The sequence below is a fragment of the Manis pentadactyla genome, chromosome 14, assembly GCF_030020395.1.
Source record: "Manis pentadactyla isolate mManPen7 chromosome 14, mManPen7.hap1, whole genome shotgun sequence".
Taxonomy (NCBI): Eukaryota; Metazoa; Chordata; class Mammalia; order Pholidota; family Manidae; genus Manis; species Manis pentadactyla.
Window position 1 is genome coordinate 21,973,609 of NC_080032.1, and position 23,514 is coordinate 21,997,122.

Consider the following 23,514-nt stretch of genomic DNA (forward strand, 5'->3'; position numbering starts at 1 on the left):
AACTTAAATGTGCACACAAATCACACCAGGGGACCTTGTTAAACTGCAGGTTTTGATTCAGGAGCACTGGGGCATAGGCAGGGGACCAGGGCTGCTTTTCTACTGAGCTCCCAGTGATGTGGATGCTGCTGGCCCACACACTACATTTTGAGTAGCAAAGGCTCAGAGGGAAGGATGCTGTGGTCAGAGGGAAAGGGTGTTTCCCTTCAGTTGGGTGATCACGGGTGCTCAGCATGCCCAGGCCCCAGGATAAACAAGGTGCATGTTACAAGAACCCATTTTACAGAACAGGAGATTGAGGATGGAGTGAAGTGACCTGCCTAAGGTCACACTGCTATGGAGCAGTGGTGGGGCTTGGATCTGGTTTTCCAAGACCCCAAACCCAGCACCTTTGCTTCGCCAGCTATCTGAGTGAAGCCACTCTGGGTATGGGGATTATATGGAACTCAAACAGCATCCAGGCTCTTCCTTTTCTGGCTGTGTGACCCTGGGTGGGTTTCTTACCCTCTCTGGGCCTCATTCCTGCAGATTAGAGCATAGGGAGGAGTGATTGTGATCCTGGACGCCTGAGGACCTCTTGAAGGACCCGCCTCACAATGGACACCCATATCCAGGAAGGTTCCTTCTGCAGACCCTAAACTTGCGGATGGCACTTCCAGGGGCCCACCCTGGCAATGACCCTAGGAAGTCATGCAGTCTAGCAAGAGTGGGGCCTTTCTGGTGCAACTGCATTTTGCCTTGGCAGCTGCATTTCATAATTAGTTACTACACCGTGGGATGATTTCAGAATCAGAATCATTGTCATACCATGATGATAGCAACTTCTGACACTGATCTCAGCTTTCTTTACACCATCTAAGCCTTTGCCTCTGAAACCTCATGTGATCCTCACACTCATCTTACAGTGTGGGTACCCAGTTTTCATAAGTCCCATTTTGCAGATGAAGAAATGAAGGCACAGAGGGAGAAAAATAGCATGCCCCAGGTCACACAATTGGTAAGCAGAAAAGCAGGGATTTGAACCCAGGCAGTCCAGCTCCAGAACTGTGCTCCTAACCATTGTATTATACTGCCTTTTAAGTAAAGTATATGCATGATGTAAAGGTGCATGCCCCTCACTGTATTCTGAGCTCCACAGGGACAGAGTTCCTGTCTGTCCTGTTCCCTGTTAGAGCCCCAGGGCCGCACACAGGGCCTGCCTGTGGTACAGGTTCAAGAACTTCTTTCTGAATGAGGGAATGGGTGGGCTGGCTTAATATCTCCCATCCCACATCCTGGCCTTGTGAAACACAACTATAGCTGTGACTATCATTGGCACCGAGGGGTGTGTGCCCATTTCACTCTCCCACCAGGCTCCTGTGAGTGCCATGAGGACAGGAATGGTATCTGAGGCTGCTCACTGACAATCCCTGCAGCCTGGCACTTACCCTGCTATATAGCAGGTGCCAAATAAATGACTGCTGCAGAGTGCAGGTCTCAGTGGAACTGAAAAGGGAAGCTGGGGTGTACATATGTGGTGTAGGGAGCTGGCTGGAGGGAAAAGGGGCTACAACACTAAATAATTATGATCCTGTGGCCCCGACTCTGGGAGGTTTATGCCACATCAAGATCTTAACCTGCATGAATCCTCCCAGCCTACCTAAGTGGTAGAGGCTCTTACCATCCCCAGTTCACTGAAAACCCTGCCAAAGGGCAGCTGGGATTTGAACCCAGGACTGTGTGGCTCTAGGCTTATGTCATTTCCATTGCACTATGGGTGCTGGATGAATGAATAATTTGTGTTCACCTCTTAAAATTAGCGTTAGCACAGTTCCTGGCATACAGTAGGTGTTCAACTATTTCTTGAATACATGAGCAAATAATAATGCTTACCACCTTAGCCTCACCTAGTACCTTGCACCATGCCTGGCACATTGTAGGTGCTCAACAAACACCTACTGGATGGATGCATGAGTGACTGTGTGAATGGCCACATATTCCATGCTGGTTTCATGGGCTGGCCACTGCAGTAGCTTCTGCTTTGCTCCCTGCCACCCTCAGGCAGACCTGAGTGCTAAGAGACGCGGCCGACAGTGCCACGAGATGGATGCACGCCCAGCGGCCTCATCTCCCCACCGACTTGCCCCACATGGCCTTCCATAATGCAGTCCATTAAAAGGCTTGTAAATTTTCATACACGAAAGCCTACCATGGCGTCAGCATAGACTAATTGTTGTTAAATGTGCGGGAATGTTACCACCACACCGCTAGAGCGATCACTCTTCCCAGCTCAGCCCAGACGCCGGCCCATTCCTCTGCAGGCAGAAAGCTGACAACGTTCACACAAGGCCAAAAAGCAATTCGTGTCAAAAAGATCAATAATATAAAAATAAAGCATGAGAATTCTAGTTAAAGGGAATGTCATATAAATATGTGGTTCACGTCCATGATTCCAAGATTAAAAAAATCAATCAATATCGTTCTTTAGATGATGTTATTTCTAATGAGAAATACCCGGAACAACTGCAAATAACTGCTTAACTGGGGGGGAAAAGCATTAATAATTTACTTTATAAGGCATATGATACCGAATGAAAAAGGATTGCTGCTGGTTCTTAATTTGGTTGTAATGTGGTGTGACAGGTTCAATGATGCATTGGTGGGTTCTTAATATTAAATTCAGAAGGATGATCAGCTCATTATAAGTTTTACCCCAAGCTGAGCAGGGTAAAGCCAGAGGGGCAATACTTGGTTATAGGAGCCAAGGAGACTTGCATCATCAAAGTTATTAAGTCATCAAAGAAGTGGGCATAGGGAGTGTGTGAATGCATGTGTACAAGTAGAGGCCAGTAGGAGGGACAGAGTCCTTCTCATCGCATCTTGCAAGCGACACCCTATTATTGTGCACTTATTATATGCCAAGTCTTGGGATGGGTGTGCAGATCTGGGTTTGAATCCCAGCTCCCTGGTGGGTTGGGCTTCCCTGGTGGCTAGGGCTTCCCTGGTGGCTTCTGCCTTAAAGAGCTCAGCAAAGACGTATCTGAAACGCATGGGTTTGGCTGAGCAATAGGGTCCTCTACAGCACTAACCACGTGCAAGTGTCCGATTCAGGTCCTCAATCTAGAATCTATGCCCTCAGCTTCTCCTGCAACCCCCAGGCCCCTCAAGGAGTCCTGTTCAGCCCTCCAAGCTGAGGTTTGCATCTTCCACTCTCTGCTCTGCTGAGGAAGAACTGTGAGCTTAGGCAAGTGGCTTAACCTGTCTGATCTTCAATTTCTCACCTGTGAGAGGGGAAGATTCCCGCAGCACCTCTCTCACGTGTTGCTGACAGATGGTGATTTCATGAGAGGCATTGCTAAATGCTCCATAAGCAGCTGGCTGGTGACCCAGCCTGAGTCAACACCACGTGCTGGCTGCCAAGTCTCAGTCACCTCACCTGAGAAATGGGTGACAGCAGAAGCCTCCTTGAGGGGCTCCTGGGAGGAATAAATGCAAAGCGGCACATCTCAGCTCATGCACTTGGACTGCCAGCTAGTGCTCAGGGAGAGCTGACTACATTCTAGGTTTTGTTCTTGAGGCTTTCAAGTGAGGACTCATTTAACCCTCACATTGACCCTGTATTATCACCTCCATTTAAAAGCTGAGGAAACTGAAGCCCAGAGAAATGGTGGCCCAGGGCCACACAGCCGGGAAGTGGAAGAACAACGATGCGTGCCTGTGCCAATCTGGTCCAGCGCCCATGCCTGCCCTGGCCGCTCATCTTTGCTGGTGGGTCCCACTGTCAGGCAGGCCATTTCTCCCCAGCCTTGCTGGCTGGTCAGGATTGCATGTGTCTAATGGCTGCTGTGGCCCTGAGAAGGTCTTGTTTACAAAGGGATGGTCACACCAGCACTGGGAGCAACAGAGAAAGGGGTTTGGAGAGTGAGAGAATTATGTATCAAAGGCAGCTGGAAAAGCAAATAACGTTACAGAAAAAAAAAAAGGCTCTGCAATTAAATATCAGGTCAAAGGGAAGGGCCTGTACGCAAAGTGTCCTATAGGCAGATGCAGAATAGGAGGTGAACATGGGGACCAAATTAGGGCACAGCAGGTAGGGCTGGGATGGGGCTCAGGGCCCAGGCAGGGAGGGCCATGCCTGTCTCAGGTGACCTGAACTGTGAGGATGCCCTCCACGCCCTCCTGAGGCTGCCTGGCTGCAGGAACATGGCCTGACCCCCTGCGGACCTTGTCCTGTGTTAGGACCCCTTTCCCCACCCTTGACTGCCTGGAAGGGAGAAGCAGGGAGTCCTCAGTGTCTGGGGCTGGGACACACGGTGGGGGAAGCCAGTGGTGACTTCAGGTCTGGGTCCTGGATGGGAGCAGTGAGCAGGGGCTCAGGTAGTGGGTGCAAGGGGTAGTCTCTTGCTCTCAGTCGCCTTGGAAAGGCCAGGCCTCCCCATGCCCTCTGATTAGCCGCCAGAGGGATCCTGTTAACCCTGAGTCAGATCCAGTTCCTCCTCTGTTCTAAAACTCCCATGTCACTCAGAGTCACAGCCAAAGCCCCTAAAGTGCCCCTAAGCTCTTGAATGATCCGGTGCCCATAAAGACAACTTACACTGAGTGCCCACTGGGCAAGTGAGGGCAGTGCTGTGAAAGATGGTGGGGAGGGGGTTCCAAGCCTGAACAGGGGACAGGGTTGGTCAGGGAGGGCGACCTTACTCCCGGGGGATCTGACATCTGAAATCAGGCAGAGAGGGTGCAGGGAGAGCTTTCCATGCAGAGAGAACAGCAAGTGCAAAACTTCTGGGTAGGAACAAGCTACAGTGGCTGCTGGCTGAGGGGAGGTGGCAGGGGTCAGAGGCCTTGGGTTCCTGTCCTAGGGGCTTTCTCCACCCCACCCCACCTTCATGCACTCTTGGCACTCTTCCTGCCTCAGCTACAGACTTGGGCACTAGAAGGTTGTCAGTTATGTCTCTGGGCCTCAGTTTCCTCATCTGTAAAAAGGGATAATCACTGAACCACCCCAATAGAAATGTTGTGAACAACACATGAAATAACCATTAGAAGGTGTCTGGCACATAGTAGGTGTGCAATACAAGTCACTTTGGGAGACTTCTCTTAACAAAGGTAGGGCCCACCTCCAGTGCCAAGCCTGGCTGTTTATTAACTGACGACAGTGGGCAACTTACTGATGCCCAAATCAGAAGGTGGCACTGGCCTTTGATCTTTCTTGTTCCCTATTGCTCTGGCCTGGGTATGATAGACCAAAGGATCCTGGCAGATGGATGTGGGCAAAGAAGGGAATATCCAGCTCCCTCCCGACCTGAAAGTGGGAGGGACTCATCAAGACTGCATTGGGTACCTCTGGCTGGGTGAGGCCTGCCCAGGGTCTGGAATGTCTCCACCCACAGCAGGTCCTGGTGTCTTACATCTCCAGTGGGGGGTGGGTGCCCCTGAAACCCGGGTGAATCAGGCTGAGAGAGTGTCCTCACCCCATTTTACAGACAGCACAGTAGAGGGTTACTGACTCCACTAGGGTTATACATGTCTATTTGTTGACTGACTGACTGGTTCATTCTCTCATCCAACAAATACCCACTGAGTCTGGGAGCTGTCACATTGCTGGGTACTGCGCCATGTTTTGCCACCTAAAACATCCACAGGGGAGACAGCAAGACCCCATTTTTTGCTTTCTTGCAAATCCCTATTTCAACATTACCTCTCTGCTCCTCTACAACCTTGTATTGGGTCTGTCCCACCTCCTTTAGCCACTGGGGTGTGTGTCAGAGATGCACCCGATTTCATTAGAAGAAATACAAAGGGGAAGAGACAAAGCCTCAGAAGTGTTGGCACTGAGGTGCCAGAGGGTGGAGAAGAAGAGGGCAGAGTAGGTGGAAGAAAAAAGGAGATGAGAGTTGAGGAGAAGTAGGGGCGAGGGGAAAGAACGGGCACTCTGCAGCCAACCACCCCGAAATGCAGTGGCTCAGAACAACCGCTCATTCTCTCTCACGGGTCTGGGCTGACTGGGCTCAGGCGGGTGGTTCTCTCCCGTCCTCTCTCAGGCAGTCACCGCCAGACGGCAGCTGGGCTTCAGTCACCTGACGGCTGGACTGGGCTCATGGCCAACGTGGCTCCTTGGCTGGAGTCTGGTGCCTCGGTGCTCCTGGCCCCCTTCTTCCATGTGGAGTCTCACTCCCAGGGCCTCTCCATGTAGGCTGGGCATCTCACAGGAGGGTGGTCTCAGGGTAGCTGCATTTCTTATGTAAATGCTGGAAAAGGCAGGAGGCAGAACCACCAGGCTGGCTGAGGCCTCTGCTTGGTACTGCAACAGGGTTACTTCTGCCATGTTCTATTGGTCAAAGTGGACACAGGCCTGGATTCAAAGGAGGGAGGTGCAGTCTCCATCCCCTGATGGGGGAGTGCCAGGACACAGTGTAGACACGCACAGGATGGTGGATACCGTATGGCCAGCATGGGGACATGGTGGAACGTGAAGCTAACCAACGGCAGAACCTCTGGAGGAAACCAACAGATGTCCCTCGAGTTCTAGACATGAGTCCCGGACACAGTTCCAAGCACAGGGACAGAGCTCCTAGGGACCCTCCTCGAGGGCAGGGATGGTGTCTTATCACCTTCGGATTTCCCTCAGGTCTCTCGCCTAGAGTCTGGTGCACAGTATTTGTTGACTGACCGGACCTTTAAGGTGCCAAGTAGAGAGGTGGCCCTCCTGGGTATGGCACAAACGCTTGCTCTCCCCCATATGAAAAGGGGCTAAGTTGACTACTGGGCTGGGACCTTCACTGAATCCAGCATCTAGACCACCACCTGGTCTGTAGCAGGGGCTTGACAAATATTTGTTTAATGAATAAAATGATTGCATGGACTCAGTAAACACGTCTTTTGGTAAGTGATGCCTTGGCCCCCCCTCTTAGCTTCTAGAAGGTGGTCAAACCACACAAACTTCCTCTGACCCTGAGAGGACAGGGAGGGAACATCTCAGCCCCATGCAGCCAATCACACCCACCATGATGAGAACAAATGACTCGCTGGCCACTCGACAGAGAATCTCAGGGGACCTCATGCAATCCTATGAGCGGTTACTATTTACTTATGAGGAAACAGTGGCTCAGAGACATGAAGTCATTTGCCAGAGTCACATAAGCTGGTTAGTGTTAGGGTGGGACTCAGACCCTGAGTGTCTGGCCGCCACACCTCCTGCCTCCCCTTGGGGTCAGAGTCTGTGTCAGCCCCCCTGGCTCCCAAATTGCTGTGCTTCCATCAGGCCTGGGTGAACGTGTCTGCGCCAGCTCAACCAAAAAAAGGCTTTCCATCATGCAGGCCACATCCCTTCACATGGAAGAAGGAAGTAGAGGAAAAAAACCCACCTGGCAGTGGCCCTATTGTCTTCCTGGCTGGGCCAGTGCACACATTCTTAGAAAAGTTTCACCTCTGGTTTAGCATAACAAAACTTTTAATTTAGATGTTTTCATCTCTCTCTCTCCAAGTAAAAATAAGTTTAAAATAATGACTGTAATAAATGAAGGTAATTAATTGTAGTTTGTTCCTTTACTGTCTAGTCAGCTTAATTTTACCTTTTCAACTAATAATGAGAAAATAATTTTTGTGCTCGGAGGGTTAATGATATGTAACTGCGAGAACTGCTAATTGCATGTTGCAATCCATCCATCAACAACCCCATCTGTGCGACTTGATTATGTTTGCTAAATTATTGCTTTGAATTATCTTCCATAAAGCAACTTTTATAATTAGCGGGGCTTTCGTCTTGCTCTTTTCTCTGTGCGCAAGGATATTCAAACTTTGGCCATTTCAAGCTGCCTCCATTAAGCCACCTTCCCTGGCTGTCTTTGTTTCCCTGAGCTAGAGGAATCAAGACTGTCCTTTAAGCAATCAAGGCGGAGAAAAAGCTTCCTTGATTCACAGCAGGGCAAATTCACTTCCTCTCCACACCCCTCCCACCACCAGCACAAAAAAAAAAAAAAAAAGAAAAAGAAAAAGAAAAAAAAGACACACATATATACAGTATGAAAAGACAAAAAAGGTGCCCAGATTCTGTATATGCCAGGGCTGGTGGATTGAAATTAAGGAATGAACTTCAACATGTTATATTTCAACAATAGGCCCGCACTGGGGAAGAAGGAATGACCGTTAAGGTATTCAGTCCTGGCCTTTAACGGGCTATTTTATGTGACTTGAGACAGTGTTTGCCTCGGGGAATATTCCTGGGAGGTGATTAATGCCCACTTGGGAATCCTCAGCTCTGAGCCCAGAGCCTAGTGGATTGCAAGAGGAAAGAGGCATACAGGATGAACCCTCATTAAAAAAATTAAAATGAAAATCAAATTTGGATTATAAATGACCTGTGCGTGTGCAGTTTATTCTGGACGAGAAGATGCTTTTTATTAACACTTTTCTTTGGTGGCGTTTCTCCCCTGAGGCTCAGGGAGGGACAAGGCGGCAGCAATGGATTAGTCACTAGATCATGAGGAAAGCAGGGGTCTCAGGAATAAAACTCCAGACAAATGTAGTCTTTTCAGTACATTAAAGGGACAGTGGAAAGCCTTAAGAAAATTAACGAAGTTCTTTGAAGACCCCCAGCTACTAAAACAGTGTCTATTCAACATGCCACTTGGGTTTGAAAATGAGGATTTACCTTTGTGTTTCTTTTTGGAGCCACTAGAACTTTCACTCCCCCAACACTTATTGAGTACCAACTGTGTGCAAGACAGCGTGTCACCTGCCTCCATCCTCGTTAGTTCTTGGAATCCTTATTGTTAACCTCATTTGCCAGAGGTGGGAAACTGCAACTCAGAGAGGTTAAGGACCTCTCCCCCAGGCCACGCAGCTAGGGTAGCCACACAGCTGAGGTTTAAGCCATGCCTGCTTCCTACAGGGATAGAAAGCTGCCTTCCTTCAGATACAAAGCCTTGAACATCTTGTTAGGAAAATCCAGGCATAGCAGAGGCCAAATAAACCTGTATTGGAGGTCACTGAATAATAAAATAACCAAGTCTTCTAATATGCAAAGCAGTATTCTAAGCACTCTATGGGTATTAACTTTGTTCTTCCTCAATTATAACCTTATGAGGTAGGTATAATTATTATCCAGCTTGATAGATGAGGAAATGGAGGCACAGAGAGGTTAAGTAACCTGCCTAAGGTCAAACAGCGAGTAACTGGCAGAGAGGCAGGATTCAAACCCATGTTGGCTCTGGAGACAGTACTCACCAGCATTCTCTATGTGCCAGGCATTACATTAAACCTGTCCTCAAAAATGACATGAAAAGGTCTGTAGTGTCTGCTCTCATTTAACAGATAGGGAAACTGAGGCTCCAAGTGGCTACGAGAAGCTCCACCCACACAAACCCATTCCAGAGATCAATGGAGAAACTGATGCCATATATACAAAGCAGCCCAAAGCCTGTCTTCAGGCTGAGCAGAGGGATCAGCTGCCTGGGAGGGCTTGTGTGCTGAGCACCCCTCATGAAACCAGGAGTTGGCAGATGGGGACCTCTTTTTTTAAAAAACAACAAAGCCATGACAACACATTCCCAACATTATTGGTCTTCTCTCTGTTTTTTTTTTCCCTTCCAGCTCAGGTACCTCGCAACCAAATGAATCAATACGGGATGGCCCTATAAATAAATAAGCACATCAGTCAACTCAGTAATAAAATGAAGGGATGAAAAATATGGAAATGAGCGACATTTGTGTAAATCCAGTTATTGTTTACTTTAATATTGCCTTATGTGCTTACGCGGTTCCAAAGAAACAGATTTAAAGTAATGTGGCGCTTGGCGGACGACAGACTTAAAAATGCATCTCCACTGGCGAACTCTGAGAAGGGCTAATCCTTCTGGAGTCCTGCCTGAATCCAGGGGGAAACTGAGGTGAGCCGCCTGAAGATGAAACACTGGAGAAATGGCCTCCCCGACCACTCCCCTGCCTCAGTATAATTCCATTCTTTTCCTAGCCTACCCCCTGCACCAACCAGACAAGTGGACATTCTCAGAATCCTGGTCACAAAGTCAAGCCAAGAAGAGAAATGGGGTGGTTCAGCCCTATCACAGGGCTCCAGGAAAGCAAGAGAATTGACTCGCTGAGGATAGCTCAGCTGCTGCTCAGGGAACTAGGGCCTGATGGGCTGGCAGGAAAGAATGAGACCAATGTTGATTTGATACTCAGAGGGTGGATTGGTAGAGAGGAATTTTAGGGCAAGCTGGTAACTGGACTTATCTGCAAGGCTGCCTTAGAGAATCAAAGTGGAGCAGAATCCCAGAGGAGAGCAAAGGTCACTGAGCGCAAACCTCTGATTTTAAAAATGGGAAACCAAGCCTGGAAGGTGAGGTGGTTCGTACAGGGTCACAGATGTTATATGTAGCAGAGCTGGTATAAGGCGGGGCAAAGTCTAGGGAGGGGAAGATGTCTTGGGATCAGACACTGGGATCCCATTAAACAGAACAGAGAACCCATTTTTATCATGTCACCATTAGCTGATCTGAAAGGAATGGGGCAGTCTGCGATGGGAGTGGGAGGCTGCTGGCCTCCTCTTGCAACTCCAGGTGGGACAGGAGCGGGAACCAGGAAATATCTCTGTGACATGCCACGGGCCTTGGGTCTTACCTCAGCTTGGAAGCTTTTTAATACAGGAGCCACCATCTCTCTGATTTCCTGAAAAAGAGATCAGTGAAGAGTTCACCAGAGTGCCAGGAGGGACACCCCCATGGCTCCTGCTTGCAGCTTACTGTTGTCCCCCAGGTCAGCATTTCCCAAACGTGTCCCCCAGGACCTATGCTCTATAGGATTTTGTAAGGGTTCCTCACATGTACATCAACACACAGACAGTTACACACACACTGCGAAGCCAAATCAGGCTGGAAAACCAAGTCCAATGTCAAGTTTCTCCCCTGCAGGACTTTTTGGAGCCTTTTGTACAATGCATGTTGGGAATTTCTGGAAGAGGGAGAGAGGAAGTAGTATTTCCTAAATAAACGATTTGGTCACAGAATACTCTAATATGCAAAGTACCTTGTGGAACTGGTGGTCCATCATGGGACTCTCCTTGGAGCGGGAGCTGGAGAGGGAGCCCCAGCTCTCCACACCTGGCACCATGTCACCAAAGTCCCTTCAGGAAAAAATTCTGTCCTTCGCATTGCTCAGGGGCTGTCTCCTTCAGGGTGCCATCTCTGCTGCCCCACCCAGCTGTCCCTCTCCAGCAAAGACTGCACTTTGGATTTTAGCAACATCACTTCTGTACGTGTCTCTCTTTCCTCACCAGAATATGCAGTCTTCTGGGGTCTTGGCTGAGTCATCCCCCAGGATGCCTAGCTCAGTGGGAGAGCTCCGTAGATGTTTGATGAACTCTATGGCAGTGGGCTGTCTTCAGAAGGCAGCCTCCTATTTCCGGACTCTAATTTCCTGCCTCTCACACAAGTGATCCTGAGGTTCCTTGTTCCAAGGGCTCCCCTGGTGGGCCCCCTTGAGTTCTTCCCGGCGTACAAAAGGAGGCGTTTTAGAACCGAGTGTCACAAAATCCTAACTCTAAATGCCCCAGTTTCTTCCTCAGACTCACTGGAGACTCCCCCAGCTGCTGTCAGCCAGGGCCCACAAGAAGCTCACAGCAGGAAAAGTTGAGGGGTGCTTGAGGGTGGGAAGGGAGGGGACAGCAGACAGAAGCAGGAAGAGATGGATAGGAGAATACATAGGTTCAGGTAAAAAAGAGATCCCTTAATTATGAAAATAAATAAAGATGTGCTGCTTCTGTCCCTGGAAAAGATCACTCTTGTGGGTCCTGGGTCCCCTCCTCACTGATCTGTGTCCGCCAGGGCTTCTCAGAGCCACTGATATACCCATGTGTGCTGGGGATTTTCACGAGGGACCTAGGGAGTAAATGAGAACCTAGTGGATTTGAACCGCAGAGGCTTGAACTGAGCAATGGAAAAGGAACCATATGAAGACCTAGGTTGCAGGTTGTCAATTCAAATGCCCACAGAGACTAGCAGCGAGTGGACATGAGGGAGGCAGGCTGGGAGGTGCCATGACAAATCTTGGGAGAACACAGCACCATGTGATGAGGGTGGGGGCTGCTGCTCAGCTCTAGCTGGTGACTGCCACATGGACATGGAGCCTCCCTGTGGCCAGAAGTCTCAAAGGATACCAGAAATCCAGGTTTTGTGGTGAAATCTTCTGAGATACGAAACATTGGAAATGCATTGTAAAACTTGGAAGACTTTACACACCAAATAAAACATATCAGCAGGAAACCTCTGGGTCCAGGTTCAGAAAATATTAGTGCCAGAAAGGGCCTCAGTACCCATTTCTTCAGTCTCCTGAATTTAAAGAAAGGGAACCCAAGGCCCCAAGAGAGAATGGCTTGCTCAAGGTCTCGCAGTGACTGAGTGCACAGCAGATACGAATGCAGATCAACAGATCCCCAAACAGACAGTTTGTATAACCCTTAACTCAAGTGAGTTTAGAGGACTCAAATGTGAGGGCAAAGGGGAGGTGGTGGGACTCTGGGCCAACGCGGACCATTTCTAGAAGCCCACTGCCCTATCTGTTGCATCCCTGGGGGAAGCTGCATAAAGGCACCAGCAGGAGGTGAGTTGAGCCCCAGCCAGATAATGTTCTTAAATAAAGCCTTGGCATGACTCTCCCCATCAGGAGGGACTAGTTCCAAAAATGAGAATTTTCAGAGGCGCAACTATAATAGGAATGGAAACTTATTCCTCCTAATTACATAATTGCATAATTATGCAGTATTAAAATTATATAAGCTGAACTCAGAGGCTTAAAACCTGGCCTGGATTTCCCTTATCACCTGGGGGTTCCAGGACTCGGAGGAAGAGGACACAATGGAGGGTCTGCGCTGACCAGACAGAGAGGGCATGGAGGGTGGAGGAGATCTCGGGCCATTTCACCTGCTCCCCGGAGAACGGAGAGTCAGAGGCTAAGCTTTTGGTACCATTGTTCTCCACAGAAAAATGAATTAAAAGACCAAGCTGTCCTCTGTTATAGGAGGAAAAGGGAGGGTGCTCAGCATCACCTATGCCTTCTTGACTCCCAGAGTCAAATCTAGGACTTGAGTGGACCTTTCTGAAGCTGTGACATGGGAGACACTCAGACCTGAGATTCCTGCCCCTTCTCCTAGGGCACCCTCCCTCAGCTTCAAACCTAAGTTCCTTCTAGACTTACAAGTTCTAGCTATATCCTACTTCCTTCTCTTGCCTTGAAGATCCAAAGGCACTTCTGACTTGTGTGAGCACACACTGACCCCTCTGTGCTCATGTGGCCCGATTCCTGGGTAGGTTTGCCTCTTTTCCATCATTCTAGGGCCCCGCCCTCTATTAGCAAAATGGCAACAGGACCCCTGGTTTTCTGACAGGCAGAGTGGAATCAACATCTCCAGGTCTGATACTTCCAGACTCTGCCCCACCCTCCTCCAAGATCCAAGCCATCTGAGCAGGTAAGGACAGCGAGCTCAACTGTTAACCTCTGCTGACCACGGAGAAGCAAAACTGGCTTTGCGGGGCAGTCTGCTTCCCACAATGACTCTGACGTGCCACATCCCTGTCAACATGACATGGAGTCAGAAGGCTTCATTTTTCCTTATTTGTATTTATTCCCATCATTTTTTTTTTTAATTTGAAAAGCAACAGGGGTTCTGATAGAGAAGGGAAAGGAATTAACACATTCACCCCTGTAAAAACGGAAACATGTCCATTCTAGTCCCTTCCCCTGGGGGGGCCCTTACATTGCCAGGGGCTGATCATTATCTGAAGCAACCTTATGGGTTGGGAAAGACAAAGCTGGTGGTTGGAGTTGCAAGAGGAGAGGTGAAGGGGAAGAATGATGCTCATTTATGGGGGTGGGAGGCAGTTTCAGAGATGGAGATCGAGGGAAGGACTGGAGAGGGTGGTAGAGTCTATAGCCAACATCTCCCAGATGCCAGTGGAAAAGCAAAATAAAATCAAGACAAATTGTCTTTGCTGTCAAGGCCAAGCATTTGACTTAGATATGAAAGGGGTGGTGGTGGTGGATGTTTTATAGAGTCCTCAAACACAACAACTTCAATGAGAAGCATTCTGCCCTCACTTTAGACAGTACCGCTGAGCACCACTATACTAAGAAATACTGAAAGGTTGGGGGCTGTAGTTTTTCTTTGCGGCTAATTAGCTTCTTTTCTTGTTAGTCACTTATGTCTACAGTTTTCAAAATATAGTCTGAACAGAGAAAAATCTGCATTCCTACTGAGTTAATTCTATAACAGCAAATATACTGTACCTCAGGTACATTTTTCTTAAATTCCCGGCGGAGTTCAATTAAATGTTTATGAGAATGTTCACTCTCCTCCTGCCGTGCAGACAGCTCAGAAGCAACGGAATTAAGCTCCTTCTGGAACAATAAAAAAAAAAAAAGAGAGAAAAGAAAAAGATTTTTTTCTCCTTTTCCTTTTTAATCATTGTACAAAACAGCATTTCATACAAGTTTTCTTAACTTACAAAGCTGAGCAAAGACAGGATATTGACTCCTGGCACAAATGAATAATTTACAAAACTGGGGATGCAACCGAAAAATATCCAGGACAGCTTTTTTTGCTCACTGGAAGTTGGGCTAGATCAATAATCTCCCATAAAGTTGGGTGGAGTTGTTTTTTTCATCTCTCCCAACCCTCCTGCTCCACCTCTTAAATTTCCAAAGGAGTGATGGCATAAGCTTGTCAGTAACTGTAGAAAACATCTCCAAACCATGTCAAAATAGTAAAGTGCGGCATATTGTATGGGCATATTATAGTGTAAGAAAGTGCTGCCGACAGCTTTCATATATCAGAGGTGGGAACTGTTCCAACTATGACTTACTTACACTTAAGAGTTCATAAATATGCCTTTTAAGATATGGATGGCTTTTTAATTTCAGTAGATTTTGGAAAAATGAAGGTGCCAATAAGAAGCAAGCTGACCTTTTGTGTATCCTGTAGTAAATCATTTAAGGTTCACTTCAAGTATAAGAAATATTTTATTGATGACTCCTGGTTTCAGAAAAAATGGATTGGAAGGTACCTTGCCTGCTAATGTGCAATGAAAGCATCAGACCAGGTTTTTATAGGATGTACTACTGAGGGAAAAAACAGAGTGAGAGATAGAAGAAGGGGATGCTACAGCTCACACACAACACAGATGATGTCTGCTGGTTGTACATGTATATTTGATCACCCTTCTTGCAGCTTCTTCACTTTAACAGCAGCAGTTTCACAAGGGGGGTATAATTCACCATGAGTCATCACTGGTTCATTTGCATAATTCAAGAAATGTTCTGTTTATGTGGTCTGCTGTTTTCTTGCACCATCCAGAGATGGGCTTTTTTTTCTGGACCATAACTCGAGGAGCATTTCTGTATATCACCCGATTATATTTTCAGCAATCAAGTCCCATAATTTCCTAAATCCAGTGATGCAATAAATTTCTGCAATCAGATTTATTAAAAACACACACGCAGATGCAAGAGTGTATTTCTAGGGTGAACTCTTTAATCTAACATATGTATGATGAGGCCCGGCACCGTGTTGAAAGACCCCATTTGTCATTGCTAATATGCATTCATCTTGCACACACAATGAAACACTTTTACCATTAGATAATGAAATAAAAGTACTATTAACCCGCTGCAAATCCTTTTCCCTCTAAGAGACAAAATGCATGGTAATTGTCTTATATCATGTTTGAGAGTCAGTAAATCTGCTCAATAGCAGTTCACCATGGCACCACAAACCTCATACCCATCAGAGGCTGGAGACCCTACCTCAAGCCCAGGATAAGTGTCTCTGTCTATGGTGTCTTTGGTGAAATCAGGAAATTTCTATGTCTGGCCTTTAAAGAGAATCATGAGACTAGAATGGAGAAAAGAAGGTCGGGGCATAAAAGCAGAGTTGAAAATAGAGGGGCAAGGGAATCATAACAGTGGTGCTCTCCAAGGTGCTGAATCAATTCTATGCTACAGCCCTGGGTACACCAACTCAAAGGTGTGGGGGCTTCCAGTCCAAACACCCCATGGAATTTGAGCAGGTGAGGAACAAGTGTGAGAGGGATGAGGAGAGAGAGAAACAGACACAGCTTCTGACAGCCTGCCAAGGTGACAGAAGAGAAAAGGGGAGACTTCTGGTTTATCATCATTGAAAAATGATCGTAGTTTCAAATAAAGAAACCACAAGTGACCACAATCAAAATACTGAGCAACTGGGGAGAGATTTGTTGTTTGCAGCAACAGGAATGATCAAAGGTAGACAAAAACCAACCAGGTGGTGCAGCCAGGTGGTGCAGCCAGGTGGACAGAACCTCAGTTGGCAGGAGAGAAGGAACTGGAGTGTCATGGTCAATTTGAGTTGTGGCAGAGCACTCACAGTTTTTCTTAGTTTTTCTCATCTATGAAGACGAAGATGTGATTTTTACATTGCTGCAGGACAAACAGAACTGGGACTTGGGTTGGTATCACTTTGGTTTTGGATTATCATGTGCCCAACACTGTGTTCTAATATCTGGGACACTGTCCCTCCCTGCACCACAGCAACAGAGTAACTGCTGGGTGCTGGAGCTGGGCTCTTCACTGAAAACATCAAGCCTAGGCTCTGAGAGGAAATCTCAGAGCAGGGTAGTTCCAACTGCCTGATGTGATGTACCAGAGCATTAAGCCATGTGACTGCACGGGCTCCCTACACCAGAAGCTCCCAGGCTGCTGGTGGGGGCAGTTGTCTGCTCTGTCCACATGCAGACACTGCAGGAGCAAGACCAGGGGAACACCAGCAAGCCCTGGTCCTGGCCCTACTGCAGGTCCAGTTTTTGCTGTCCTTCTTGTTCAGCCCTGGAGGAACAGCCAGCAATGTAACTGATGCCTATGTTCTTTGCAACTTTGCCTATGTCTGTGCTCATCCTTCAACCCTGAATTCTTACCGTATTTCTATGGGAAGCTCACTAGCAACAACAATAATCATAAATAATCTTCATAACCACCACTTATTGGGTGCTCACATACACCAGGCACCATGCTAAGCTCCTTACATACATCATCTCATGTAACAAACACATTAATGTGTCTGTTAGGTGATTCAAGCAGGGACTAAAAATAAATTACACTCAATTTTAAAAATTCAGGTGTGGGTTATTTCCTTGGTGGATCATGAAGGCAAAATTGTGACACCCTGCTCTTCACAGGGCTTCTGCTCCACGTCCCTCCTAGCTGGGGGATGTTCAAGGAACTTGTTTGTAATGCTGTAAGTGTGTAAAGTGTCAAACACAGTATCGAGAGTTCAATAAATGTTGGCTGATATTAATCTTATATTTAGATAAACTGAGAGCTCAGAAAACCCCCACTAGATCAGTGATTCTAAGAATTCTGGCTTTCATAGGTCAGTAAAAATCTCACAAAAGAGAAAAAAAAGGATGGACAGAGTATTGCCAGTTTTTACTGTATCAAGCAGACATAAAAAACCACTCCCTCCTACCCTGTAAGACAGGATATTTGAACATCAAGAAAGCAAGAGGACCAAAGACAGAATCAACAAGAGTCTTCTAAAATAAGCACATTTAAAATTTAAGAAGCCAATAGCACTGTATTTTGAAGGAATGGAAATAATTCTTGTAAACATAAACTAGCACTGGTCTGAAGTTGAGTTTTAAAAAAGACTATCTGAGCCACTATGCGCATACACAGATAGCAGGGCCTCTCCTCTGATGATCAAGCAGAACTCAGGACTGTCTCGCACCCTGGGCCCCAACCCTGGGCCCCCAGCCCCCAGACCTAGGGGAGCCATGATTAACACAGCTCCAGACTTTGGGCCAGGCCCAGACGGGGAGGAGACACATCTGATTAACCGGCCGTCAGCAGCAGACAGACAGCCCGGAGCCCGGCGCAGACCATTCAAATAATGATCATCATAAACAGCCCATTTGCAACTAAAAAGAAATAATTTTAATGAGCTTGAAGCAGATGATAGATGCAGCTGAGGCTTGGCCAATGCTCAGAGAGAAAGGAAGATGAAATGAGCTGCACCCAGGATGAGGAGCAGGAGGAAGAAACTGGGCTGGGGAGGCAGGGCTTTTCAGATGGGACCTACAGACCAATCACTCACCCACCGGAAGTGCCCACTGCCAGGAGAGTAACCCCAGCTCTGGGAGGGTCTGCCATCAGTGTACTCGGCAACCTTGTGATTTAGACTTCCAAGGCACTCAGAGACTCACAACATATGAGCCAGAAGGAAACTTTAAAGTTTTCCAGTCCATCACTGACCCAACTTAAACCACATGTACCACTGTGTGCATTTTTCCATATTGGTATTTCACATTAGTTGCTATTTCATTAATATTTATCTTCAAATATTTATTCATATTTCTCTCTTTTTGATTGAGACATGCATAGCTTTAAAGTTCAATTTTATGATATAATTTTTAACACCTATAATTATGGCCTAAATGAAGATATAAGAAAGTTTCAATTCTTAGCAGCTCAGAAGGCTCCCTTGTGTCCCCTTCCTAGTGTTTACCCCTTAAGGTAATCATTATTCTGGCCCTAGCATCACAAAATTTGCTGGTTCTGACCTTCATATGATGACCCTCCCCTTCTAAATAAGTGCATTTGGAAAGTTTCCTTTTTTAGTCACTAGAGAACCCTATGCCATAAACAGATGGTAGCTGTTAAAATACAAGTGCAGTGACAATAAAGCACTGCTGTCTTTTCCACAGTTAGTTAGCAAATGCTGGACAAGTGTTAAAAGGTAATGTATCAAACAGAGACTTTCTTTTTGTTGGAACGAGAAGGAATGGAAGAGTGTTTTGAAGGGATAACTTCCTCCTGATAGGAGTGGGTCCCTTTAATGCCAGGTCTACTTACTGTTACAGTCATCCTGAGTCCCATCTGTAGTGTATGTCCCACACTTCAGCAAACACTAACTGAACCTGATTCTCCCATTTTAAAGATGAGGAAACTGAGGCTCAGACAGCTTAGGCTACCTGCCCAAACCACACAGCTGGTTAAGAGGTTGAATTTCCTCACTGGGGAGGGTGGGTCTTGGGTGGGGGAAGAAAACTGTTGGTTATCTATGGGGAGGCAAGTTGAACATTAGTTCACCTGTGTTTCCCCAACCAGGAGGGATAGGGAATCTTGTGAGAACACTTAGTTTTGAAAGAAATTTAACACTTGCTCCTGAAGCATCAGCTATGTACAAAGCTTTGAGCTAGAAGCTACGTTCTTACAGGGCAAACCTGAGTTGTGCATATGCACGTCAGTTCCCCCAGCATGTGCTCACACTCTTCTCAGCTCCAAAGACACTCCTGCACTTAGACATGTACCCTGATACTGACTCCAAGAAGAGATCTTCTATGAAGGATGCAGTAATTGTGGGAATTTGGGGTTAAAGAAGTAAGGACCTCAGGTGTTCCCACACTTTGAAGGGATATCATGAAGGGAAACAATCTCTTCCTCAATAGGCCCTCCTCTGCTCAAAACCTACCTATGGCTCTCCACTGTTGTAGGACAACTTCCACATTCCCGATCTAGGTGTCACTGGGTCCCTGTCAGCCCCTTCTGTCTTCTCCTCTCCTTATTTCCTTCCCAACCAGACTGAATTCCTTGCAGGAATCCAAATGCACCAGGGTCTCCCAACTCCATGGCTTCACAGACTTAATTTCCACGCAGATCTCATTCTGTCTCTGGCTGATCTTACTTACCGTTTGTCTTGGCTTAAATGCTCCCTCTTCCAGGAAGGTTTCCTGGACTTTCCCCTCCAAGTCTGCATATCTTCTTTGTGTCCCTGTTAATCCTTTCTGTTATCTGTCATCAGATTTTATTTTCCAAAACCATAAAGGCTTTTCTGCAATGAAACCTTACACAGAAATTCCTTACAGAAAACAAGAGCTCATAGCTAATAATTCTGAGTGCCTATTATTATACATATGCTAATATTTATGATATGTACTAAGCACTCTGTGCACATTATCTCCTGTAAGGATATGTGGGTAAATTGACAGCTGAGGTGCCAGGCCAGGTCTGGAAAACCAGTATGAGCAGTGGTTGTGATATCTAATATGGTCACCCCTTAAACACAAACACAGAACTCTGCTTTCTCTTTACTGAAGGGAGACAAAACCAGAGATGCTGGACCCTCAACCACCCATGCACCCACTCTGCCACACATCCATCCACCATCCATCCATCCATGATCTCTGATGTGGTAGGTGTTAGATAATGGAGATGGCAACTATGAATCAGATACAGCCTGCATCCTCCAAGGGCTCAGAAACCAAAGTAGACAAGCATAAATAATCCTGGTAAAAGGAGACAAAAGCCATCATGTTGAGATGGCACCTCCAGTGCAGGCTTGGAGGAGAGTGAATCCTTTATATTTCTCATGCATTGTCTTTGAGTGAGTATGGAAACTGATGGGGCAAGGGAGAGGTAGTTTACTTACCTCTTCTAATTAAATCATTACGTAGGTCCCAACTTGGGAAGGGCTGCTAGTCCCCAGTAAGGTGTTACTGTTACCCAGGCTGGAACCCTTTATTTGATATCTATACAATCAGTTAACCAACTATCCATTTATCCACTTATCCATCCGTCCACCCATCCATCCAACATATTATTCATCTTCCAACTGATCAACCTATATCCATCTATCTAATCATTCAACCCATCATTATTCCATCATCCATCCATCAGTCCATGTAATCATCCATCCATCCATCCATCCATCCATCCATCCATCCATCCATCCATCCACTGCTGTTCAACTAATTATAAAGCCCCAGTTCTGTGTCAGGTACAGTGCTAGGCACTGGTATAGAAACCAACCAATACAATTCCTGTCTTTGACAAGTTCACAATGCAAAGGAGAAGACACACCGGTTAGTTCTAACCCTATGTGCCTAAGGACAATATAAGAAGTATGAATAAAGTACAGTGGGAACACAGAGAGAAAGGAGATTTCTTGTAATTGATGGAAAGGGTCACTAAGGTGGGAACATTTGACCTGGTCCAGAAGGATGAGTGTGTCAGATAAAAAGCCAAGCATTCCAGGTAGAGTGAAGGGGATTATTACAATAGCCCAACTGCTCTCCCTGGTCCCATCTTTAGTTTTCTTCCCCATGGCATGTACTATCAAGCCCACTATGTTTTTCACTTACTTATTTTATTTACTATAATGAAAACTTCATGAAAGCAAGACAGATTTTGGTCCTTTCAACAGTTCCTGATACATAGCAGTCATTCTAGTAATGTTGTTGGTCAAATGAACGAATGAATAAATTAATGTTATGTGTCAGAAGCCCGGAAAAAGCCTGGTCTGTCTGGGAAACAATGCCATTGTTCAGAGACTACAGACCTGCATTCAGATTCTGGCTTTGATACCTCATTAGCAGCGTGACCTTGGAAAAACAGCTCAACCTCAGTTTCTGTGTTTGTAAAACGGGGATAAAAATCTGTGCCCACAGGGTTATTATGAGGCTCACTTAAGAACCAGATTGCAAGTAGGTAAAGAGCTTGGCACAGTGTCTAGGATCTTGAGAGTTCACACTCTCCAATGGAAGGTCAGTCCCTTAGGTGCAGACTTCACTGCTGTAGCCATAGTTTTAGCTGGATGTCAGGTGCATAGTAGGCACTCAATAAACATTTGTGAATGAATGACTTTTACATATAGGCATGAGAAGTCCTTTGTGGCAGGATCAAGGTAGGGCCCTCTTTGTGGGTGTCAAATGTCCAACTCTGCCTCTTGGGTCCATGGATCCATTCAGGGCTTTGCCATCAGAGATGCAGGCAAATAGGAGGAAGGCTTCAGGGATGCTGCGGAGCCTGGTGGGAGGGCTGCCGTGAGAGGAGCCTTAGAGGCCGGCTCTGAGAGGGGACTGGGGGCATAGCCTGGGATGGAGGGTACATGCTGGCCTGCCATGAGCAGGGAGAAGACGGATGACTCTGCAGCCGGACGAGATGGATAACTGAGCCGCGGCTGAGAGACAGCCTGGTTACAGAGTCATACATCACTCCCTGCACTGTATGCAAATTTCAGGTGCCAAGATGTATTGGGCCAATTATTGGAGGCCAGGGCAAGGGGTGGTGCCTGTGAAAAACAGTTCCCAGCCAAGCTGGCTCTACTGCATCCCATCAGCTAGACCAAGGTGAGAGAAGGTTCACACCCTGGTCAAAGAGCCCATTGAAGGGAATGTGGCCAAACCTCGAGACCTGAGTATGGCGCAAGGCCACCAACACTCCCAGTGCAGTGATAACGGTAATAGGATAACTGTCCCATAGAGAGCTGATTATACATATAATAAGTCCATGCTAACTGGCACACGAAAGTTCATTTAATTCTCCCACCAGTGCTTGGCATTGAATGGATTCTTTAGAAACATCTGTTGAGGGAGCAAATGAATGGTCTTACAATGCAGGTGCCATTTCATAGACGCAGAGGTACCTGTGGGGAGGCAAAGCCACTCACCCAAGGACATGCGCCGGGGAAGGGGCATCATGGGGACTTGAACCTGCATCTCTCTGGGTTCTTTCCCTCTGATACCAACAGGGTGACATTTCCCTGCCCTGTCCTCGGCAAGGATTCATGTCGCCTGAAGATGAGGGGCACGGCTGGGTCTGGTCAGTCTGCCTGTCTGTCCATCCACCAACTTACTCATTCACTCAGCTATTTTTTAAGCACCTACGACATTGCCCAGAACAAGCTGGACCCAGGTCCCCCTCACACAGAGCATTCGGTGGGGTAGCACAGACGGTTAAAACTAGTCCATTAGGCCCTCCTCTCATGTCCCACAGCTCTGGCTTCCAGAAAATCCAGGCGGCAATTCTCTTTCGGTTGGAGGCAGGCCAAGAACTGACATTTGGCAGGCAGAGTGGGTTCAAGTCCTGACATTCTTGCTGACTGGCTCTGGAGCCTGGCAGACGCCGGCCCCTTGTATGTAGGTCTCACCACTGGTAAATGGAGTCACGGCATCTCCTCCCTCTCAGATGTGCGGGCGCGATGAGAGGCCTGTGACTGGCAGCGGGGCCAGGCTGCGGGAGGTGCCTGGAAAGGCTGGGTGCTCAGGGGCCAAGAGTGTTGCCTAGACTGGGGTCGTTGCCAGCCTTGTGGCAACCTTCAATGCCCTGGTGTCAGGCTGAGGCCCAGGGCAGTGGTGGGGACATTGTTCTCATCAGCAAATCCTGTCAGCTTGATCCAGTCACTCCTCATCCTCTCTAGTGCTGCCACCCTGGGCTAGGCCAGTGTCACTACACCCCGGGGTGGCCAGAGGAGCCTCCTCCCTGGGCTGGCTGCAGCGCCCTCATCCTCCTACAGTCTCTTTCCCACCTGAGTTCCTCCTCTGCTCAAAGTCCTTCCATGGCTCCTGCTGACTCAGAAGGTCTGTGGCCAGAGTGCTCGCCACAACACCAAGGCCCCATGTGATCCATCTCTGGCCTCGCTTCCTTCTGCTCCCCCCTCACTCACTCTCCTCCAGCCACATGGGGTCCTTGCTGGCTCTTGAACACATGAAGTGCATTTCTGCCTCATGGTCT

General features: G+C 47.4%; 1 protein-coding gene across 9 annotated transcripts in view; it reads right to left on the bottom strand.

The window, feature by feature from the left end:
* Nucleotides 1-23,514, bottom strand: part of CUX2 (cut like homeobox 2) — a 246,301-nt gene that overhangs the window by 82,694 nt on the left and 140,093 nt on the right. For 7 of the 9 annotated variants that reach the window (XM_036929334.2, XM_057491240.1, XM_057491238.1 and 4 more), the window contains 2 exons: nucleotides 14,260-14,370; nucleotides 10,600-10,647 (listed from right to left, as the gene is read on the bottom strand). In XM_036929334.2, the coding sequence (XP_036785229.2) occupies nucleotides 10,600-10,647; nucleotides 14,260-14,370 (159 nt within the window). The remainder of the gene's footprint in view (nucleotides 1-10,599; nucleotides 10,648-14,259; nucleotides 14,371-23,514) is intronic. The other 2 variants (XM_057491241.1, XM_057491239.1) reach the window with 1 other exon arrangement.